The following is an 8,172-nucleotide window of genomic DNA, read 5'->3' on the forward strand; positions in this document are numbered from 1 at the left end:
TTATTTGAGAGCCCGAGAAGGGGTTCTCCCTTAAGTAAAAAAATAGCGAAGGTGGTAACTTAGGAATCACTTTCTCCGTCTCTACTTCCAACCTTCTGTTCCCGCCTCCGCGCCCCCAGGGACCTGCTTTTGGTACTGGTGGCCTTTTCCCAGCAGCTCTGAAAGGGAAAGGAGAAGGGGAAGGAAGACTATAGTCCTGGAGGTCTTGCCCCTACCCATAGCTAGTTTCCTCCCTCCATCTCTCACTTCTTGGGTTACTACTGGGTCAGAGGCAAAGGCGGCATAACTGGATTCCCGAGCGAACCGCTTTCAAGTCTCCCTTGGTGGTGCCGGGCTCTCAGGAAGGCGAATCCTGGAGTGAGCAGAACTCGGAAAAGGGGAGTATGAGGGCTTCGCCTCTTTCTCCCCCCGTATCTCCGCCAGGGATCAGGGCCGGGGGAAATAGCCTTAACTTTGGGGAAGACTAGAGAGGTGAGTCTTTGAAACGGGGCGGGGGGGGGAGGGAAGGACCCAGCAGGCGGTCTATCCCTTCCCCTTTCTTCCCTTTTCTCCTGGGATCCCAGGAACAATGAGATGTGCAAGGCTAAATTCTGAGAAAAGGTTTGCAATGCGTTAGCCAAAGGTAACTGTCACCCAAAGACAGGTTTTACTGCTCCTGCTCCCCAAAAGATTCGATAATCTTTTCATTGTTGTTTCTGAGGCGGAAATTAGTTCCCTCCCCAGAGTGAAGCTGAAATCCCATTATCAAGGCTGAGTGCAAATCTGTGCTCTCGGTCTAGGTAGGGATGGAGAACAGGGCGCGCTCACGTACAGGAAGGCTCTTTATCAAGGCCAATGTCTGGTTGTACACCCGCCACGCCCTCGATTGCCACTCAGCCTTTAGGATCTGAGGAGAAAGAATGGCTTGGTTTTCACTCGCCGGACACCGTAAGTTCTCACTGGGAGGACCGTGGATGTCGGCAGTGTGGACTGTCGCCCCAAGGCCTCTTCAGGAGTCTCCTCCGTCTCCCTCTAGCCCTGCGGGAGGTGACTGAACCAGACCAGGGCTAAGATCTTAGGGAACGACTCCTGGAAGTCTACTAGTTTCCTTCTCCATGGCCGTCTGCCCTCCGGCCTTCAGTTATTACTGTTATAAACTTAAAACAAAAATCACATTTCAGACTCCAGAACATAGTGTTCTGACTTGGATTAGATGCCTACCTGCCAAGATCTTATTTGTGAAGTTATTTCCCTCCTTCTTTCTCTCACCTACCTCATTTGCTTACCATTTTTACCAGGTCATCCGTATGGAATAGAACCCTCCCTCTTCCTGCAGCACTGGAGTTTGGCGCCTAATTGATTCTAGTAATTAATTTGTTCTACCTGCTGGATCAGATGAAAATTCTAGCCCTGCGCTCAAGGATTAGCACTTGGCTTTCTAACACCTCCTCTAATTATCTAATAGCATGGGTTGTGAGGGCTCCGTCTCTATTAAAACACTTTTACTGTTAGCAGTGGTGATTGGAATTGTGATGACGACTAGATTTCAACAAATTAGAGCTTAAAAATGGGGAGATGGAAGAGAAGTGGCTTCTTTTAATTTCCCTGAATTTAACATCAATAATTAGAGCAATTTTGGGAGATGCGAGCCGAAATTACCCCTGCTGTGCTGTAGATGATCACCTTAATTTTAGCAAATTGACTCAAGGGAAATAAATGTGACAGATTAGAAAAAGACAAACAGGAAAAGAAAAGATTGAGAGGGAGGGAAATGAAAAAGGAACGCTGGGAAAGAGAATGGGAGACAAAAACCTAGTACAATTATTTGCGGTGGGGGGCTAGAGTTGAAAGGGGGCGTATAGCAGAATAGCAAGTCATGTGAGTGAAATGAGGAGGAGGTAACGGAAATTTGAGAGGAGGTAGAGGTTGGCATTAAGATGGCTCTGGACATTTTTACACAGACCATATTGCTTGATTAATGTAGGTGTAACTTCCCTCACATCACCCCCTCTAACTGAGGTAGAGAATGCTATGTTCATCATAATTTTATTTATTTATCTCAACAATCCAGTTATCCCTCAGCCATCAATTTAAGTTGGGTCTAGCAGATATAGAACCTCTTTTCCTCATTTGTCCTCTTCCCCTTCTGCTATCATTTCTTTAAAGTTTTAAAACCCAAAAAGTTTTAATGCCAAAATAAGTGCCTCATCCTTATTGCTCTGGAGCCCTTTAAATGTCTTTTGCTCTCTAAAAGGAAGTTTGTCGGAGATTTTCTTTATAGCTTTCTTTAAAAACAGCGGGGAGCAAAGCAGTTCCTGCAGTGGAGGGGCAGAAATTGAGGTCGGGAAACCTGGTAGGAGCAAGAACCCGGTCCACTTAGCTCTCCCTGGTTTGGCCAGTCGTCAGCACCGCGGACAGCTCCCCGCCCCGCCCCGAGCCCACCGCACCCTCCCCTCCGCCGCTGGCAGCCTTGCCATTGGCTCTTTTGGCTCCCCTCTCCAAGCTGCCAATTCTCCTGCACTTAGACCCAACCGACGCAGGAGCTTGTTTTCTCGCCTCTCCAGCTCCGGGGTAGCCCTGGCCGAGGAAAGAGCCGCGGGAACCCAAGCCTCGCAGGGTGGTTGTCGACGCTCGACCAGGCTTGTTGGGACGCTGCCCGCTTCCTACACTGGGTCCCCTGCCCTCGCCCTGTGGCCGGCGCTGGGCTCAAGATGAATCTCAACTTCACCTCCCCTCTGCACCCGGCGTCTTCTCAGAGGCCCACATCCTTCTTCATCGAGGACATCCTGCTGCACAAGCCCAAGCCGTTACGGGAGGTGGCCCCCGACCATTTCACCAGCTCTCTGGCCTCCCGGGTGCCTCTGCTGGACTATGGCTACCCTCTCATGCCCACACCCACCCTCCTGGCTCCTCACCCCCATCACCCTCTGCATAAGGGAGACCACCACCACCCTTATTTCCTCACCACCTCCGGTAAGTAACAGGGGCTTCAGGGTTTGGGGAGCGAGAGAACAGGTCTTCCAGTGGAGCCCTTAAGCCTGTGTGTGATTGAGCCTGGCTTGGCGGCCTCCTTCCCTAAGTAACAGTGTAAGGTTGGGGATATGACTGAAAACACTGCGGAGTTTCTTTGAGGCATGTCAACGCTTGGGGATAACTCGTGCTCACTCCGCACACTTTACAATGGAGGAAACGCACTTAGCCAAGAGGTGGCTGGAGGTTTTGACGGTATTCTTGGTGGGCAGTGCTCAGCCTCCTTCCTCATGGTCTTCCTGGCCACTTTGGTCCAGCTCTCAGGCCCAATTCTCTGCCTCTCCCGGCTCTGAAGGAGATTCCTAACCACTCCCCTCCCCCATCCATAGGACAGAACTCAACTTTGCAGCTCTGAAGCTCAGAAGGCTCCAACCGAACCAGCTTTCTCCTCCCAGGTGCTGAGCATTGGCCAACCATATTGTGGGGGCGTAGAAATAAAGGAGGGTTTGGGGTATTCTGAAGACTGAAGGTTTGGTCTGGCCCCAATAAGGGACAAAGTATAAGGAAAAATAAAAAGGGGGCGGGAGGGATGCGGCTCCTGTTTAACCCTCTTCACTCCCGACCTCTAGCATGTAACTCACACTCGTGGACTCAGCTGCCCTCTCTGCCCCAGTTGCTGGAGTCGGTGGAAACTGGCACCAAAGTGTTTTGATTTGCCAGGCCTGGCAAGGAGCCGGGACCAGCAAATTCTGGTTGGGACTGGGAGATGGTGGGGAAAGACACAGATTTTTTTCTGCCTCTCTCTGAAAGGCCACATTCACACTTTCTTCTCAGGCATTTCATTCCAGTTAGAAGAGAATAATTCGTTGAGTCCAGGTGCAGAGCGAAGTCGGAAGAACAACTCTGGTTCCCGCGGGGCCTGTGGAAAGACATGAGACAGTTTGTGAGACGTGGGCACTGGACTCCACAACAAAAGCTAAAAGTGTTTTTGAAGCGGGAAAACCCAGACGCTGGGGCCCTGGGGTGGAAGGGCAATTAGAAAGCCGGCGCTGAGGTCCGAATCTCGGCCTCGGTTTCAGCACCCAACCAGCAACAGTCTCTTCGGGGTTGTATCCATGTTTCCCCCAAAGAGCAGTGGCCGAAGCCCCGCGAGGCTGACACGGATTGCTTTTTGCTTTGTTTTTCCTGGGATTGGCTGATGTTGATATCTGTGGCGGTTCGCCTGCTTGATGCCTCTCCGACACAGTAAAACCTTCGAGGGTCGGGAAAGACAAAAGAAAAAGTCTCCTCGTCTTGCCGCGGAAAAGCCCTTCCATCCTTTTGCTTGGGGTCGCAGGGAAAGAATGAAAAGAGTGACCAGCAGATGAGAGAGTTGGGTTCCCAGCTGCCCGGGAATCTGAGAAGGAAACGTGCGAGGCGGGAACTGCCCTTCGGTCCGCGCCCTGGCGCTCCTCGGGCCCAGAGTTTTGATGTGTTCCCTTAGGCGGCGGCTCCGGAGAGAGGAAGGTGTTTCTCAGTGAGGTTGGGAGGCAAGATGACCTCCACGCGTCTACTGGCCCGAGAACCACACTAAGCGTCACCAGGGGTGTGGGAAGGACGCGGGTGGGCTGGGGTGGTGGGCGAGAACTCTTAGACCGCGCGACGTTCGCAGGAAAACTTCGGGAGGAGCAGCAGAGGACTGGCGCTAGCCGAGTGTCTCTAGGAAGACATCTTTTAAGGCTCCCGATCTCTTTGACAAAATGTTTTTCCGTTTTGCCTACTGCTTATTGTTTGTATTTCTAGATGGCCTTCCTGAGAAAGATCTCCACACGCTATTTTTGTGATCTTTCCTCCCCTCCCGTGCCCTGCGATTCCTGGGAGAAGAGCTCGAGCAGCTGTGGGGCGAGGAGGGGACTGCGGCGCGAGGGCCAGTGGCAGGACTGCAGCCGGGTTGCGCCAGTGACGCGGCCCTGCCCACTGGACCGCTCTTCCTTCCGCAGGGGTGCCCGTCCCGGCGCTGTTCCCGCACCCGCCGCACGCCGAGCTGCCGGGGAAGCACTGCCGCCGCCGCAAGGCTCGCACCGTGTTCTCCGACTCGCAGCTGTCTGGCCTGGAGAAGAGGTTCGAAATCCAGCGCTACCTGTCCACGCCGGAGCGGGTGGAGCTGGCCACGGCCCTCAGCCTGTCCGAGACGCAGGTGGGCCTGCCCGGAGGGAGGCCTGCTCCCCCCCAGCGCCTAACCCCTTCCGCACCCGTAGCGGAGTTCTTGAGTGGGAACGGCCCCGCACCCGTGGCTCTAGGCGTCTCCAAAGATGCTTAGCTAAACTACCTACACTTCCAACCGTATGTCAGCCTCACGGAAGGAAAATCTCTCCTGCGGGCTCTGGGCATGGAGGAAAAGCTCCCCTGGTGATTCTGACGATCGCTCCCTGTTTGAGAACTGTCATTTCGGTGCCTTTCCCACTCCTCCTGGATCAAGCCCAGAACCCGTGTCAGACACAGAATAAGAGGTCGGACGGGTTCCTGCCCTGTGAGAAGCCCACACAAAGAGATTTTCTTCCTTCTCATTTTAGTCTCTCACAGGTGCGAGCCTTCATATCCATACCCCTGACGCTGTAATTTAAGTTTCTCCCTGTTGCCCTGTCCTGAACGGAAGAACCGTTTCTCTTCCTCCAGAAGCTGTTCTCCTGTAACCTCAGAACTCCTTCCTCCACTCCCCCTCTCACCTTCCATGTACGTGGAGACCCACCTTGCTGTGAAACCATTAGCCCTGCCGGGCCCCGAGGATTTTCTAACTCTGACGAGAATCAGCAGGTTTGATTCTCGTCGTCCTGTCCAGGAGTCTTGCTGGACCAGGTATTTAGATGTCATAATCATAGAATGTAGGTAAAGGAGACATGCACGCATTACTCGCTAGTAGTAATTCTAATTAAAAACAAGATTGGTATTTACAAAGCACACCATTTTTATTCTCATCGTTATTTCCAGACAATTACTCCTGGGATCCTTGGGATGTTTGATTCTCATTCAACCTAAAATATAACCTGTGAGCAGCCAGGTGTGACTTAACCCAATCGTGAGACTATCACAACTCTTGAATAAATAATTCGTCAGTAGATTGCTGTCCATTCTCCTAAGCCACAGCAATCGCTCAGATCTTAGCTCAGTAACTATGGGACTGAAGGAATGACGTGGGGTTTTTCTCTCTCCGAAATCAGGTGAAAACGTGGTTCCAGAACCGGCGGATGAAGCATAAAAAGCAGCTAAGGAAAAGTCACGACGAGTCCAAAGCACCGGATGGGCCCGCGAGCCCTGAGCGCAGCCCCCGCGGCGCAGAGAGCGCGCCCGTCGAGGCTCGGCTGGGTCTGCCCGCCGGCCCCTTCGTGCTGACCGAGCCGGAGGACGAGGTGGACATTGGGGACGAGGGGGAGCTCGGCTCAGGGCCGCAGGTGCTCTGAGCGGCCAGGCTGCAGGAGGCAAGGAAGTGACCGCGGGGCGGGCGCTGTTCCCTCCCGGACCTGAACACTCAGAGATCCGCTCCTGGAAGACAAACAAAACACACCTGTCTGCTCTCCAGCTCGTGCTGAAACGGCGGGGTCGCGACTCCACTTTTGGTCCTCCTCTTCCTCGAGTCCGCGAGTCCCCACCCGGGGAGCGTGAGCGCCGAGGCAGCTCTTCCCGGTGCCATCAGCGGCGCAAACTGGACCTCGGGTTCTAGGCTCTCTTAAATCTGTGGGGGGCCGTTTTCTCCTCCGGGACCGCAGGACCCCTGGGCCCTCACCTCTCAGCCACCTGTCCCCAGCTCTGTTGTCCAGATTACGCATCCTCTCCCCCCGGACCCTTTGTCCTTCTTTGGGCAGACCGATTGGCTGCATGTCAGCGGCCGGGTGTCTGGGCCTTCTGTTCTGCGGGGACACAGGCAGAGCCACGACCTGACCCTTAATACGTCCCTGCCGGGAGAGACGCGCGCTGCTTGTCTCTGACCTCCCACTCGGGTCCCCTACCCCCATCTCTAACTCGAATACTAAAGCGACTCCCTTCTTCTCAGAGCGGCTCTTCGGTCCTCTCCCGCCACGATTCAAGAGCTAGCGGTTCTGCCTTCTGGCATCCTTCCTGAGCTTGTGGTCCCCGGCACCGGAGCCCTTTACGCTCCCCCTCACCTCTACCCCTCACCCTGGGCCCCACACTGAGCCGCGCCGGAGCGCCGCGAGGCGCTTGGGCAGAAAACACCCACCGAGCAATTTCTGCTTCCCCACCTTGTCGCTCGCCTATCCCGCAACTCTTCCAAGTCCCACGGCCTATTTTAAAAGTGAGTGTTCCTGGGTTGTGTGTGGAAATGCTCATTCTCATTGCATTTTAAAGGAAGGTGGAGTTTTTAGCAAGCCTAAGGCTAAAGGGGAAGACGCGTCCCCTTTCGGGTATGCACCAGGGGCTACTGAGGTTGGGCAGGAATCTGATGGGCTCTGTGCGTGGCCTTTCTTCCTTTCCCCTGAGAGGTCTTCTATTCTCCTCCCGGATTTGCAGTTTCTTTAGATAATTACGGGCTCGCGGATAAAACTGGGAACGAACACGAGTTTCTGCGAACCTTTTGTAACCGCGGGTCCCCTGCGCGGGCCCTTCCGCCCCCGGCAGTTTCCTGTTCTCAGTGAGGGTGGATGAGGCTAATTCTTGACCTTGAGTTAACAGATCCAGTCTACCCCACCCCGATTTTTCAGTTTTTAATCGTTTAACAGTCTTGAGTTTCACCTGTACGGAAAAAGTCACCGCAATTATTTTTGACTACGAAATGCTGAAGAAGCAGAGCTCTTTTGATAAATTTGAAATTACACTAACGAATTACGTGATGTCACTACATAACCAGTACAGTTATAAAATATAGCAGCGGGGCCAGAAGCGACCTCAGCTTCCCATCTTCCCTTTACTCTGCTCGTGCGTTTAGGTTAGTGAGCCCAGAAAGGCTGGAAAAGAGCGAGAGTGGCTAGGTGGAGTCCTGATCCTTGGGCTCTATGATGGATAATAATTACAGGCACACCTGGGAGATTTTGCGGTTAGGTCCCAGACCACTGTAATAAAGCGAGCAACGCAATAAAGCCAGTGGTAATCGTTTTGCTGGTGGAGGGTCTTGTCTTTTGTTATAGAAAACGCAACACCAGTTAAGAGCAATAAGATGACGTTTGCCTGTATATAGACAACGGCGGTGTGAGCTTGGGTTGTAATTAATCTTTTTTTTGGTTCCTCATTTCT

General features: G+C 53.2%; 1 protein-coding gene across 1 annotated transcript; it reads left to right on the plus strand.

Moving 5' to 3' along the window:
- Window positions 1-2,690: 2,690 nt before the first annotated feature.
- Window positions 2,691-7,612, plus strand: BSX (brain specific homeobox; the record flags this gene model as incomplete). The annotated part of the gene is made up of 3 exons (XM_081037595.1): window positions 2,691-2,952; window positions 4,929-5,125; window positions 6,147-7,612. The coding sequence occupies 3 exons, from the start codon at window positions 2,691-2,693 to the stop codon at window positions 6,384-6,386; spliced, it is 699 nt and encodes a 232-aa protein (XP_080893721.1). The 3' UTR covers window positions 6,387-7,612.
- Window positions 7,613-8,172: the final 560 nt, after the last annotated feature.

Source organism: Rhinolophus hipposideros, assembly GCF_964194185.1.
Source record: "Rhinolophus hipposideros genome assembly, chromosome: 24".
Lineage (NCBI taxonomy): Eukaryota > Metazoa > Chordata > Mammalia > Chiroptera > Rhinolophidae > Rhinolophus > Rhinolophus hipposideros.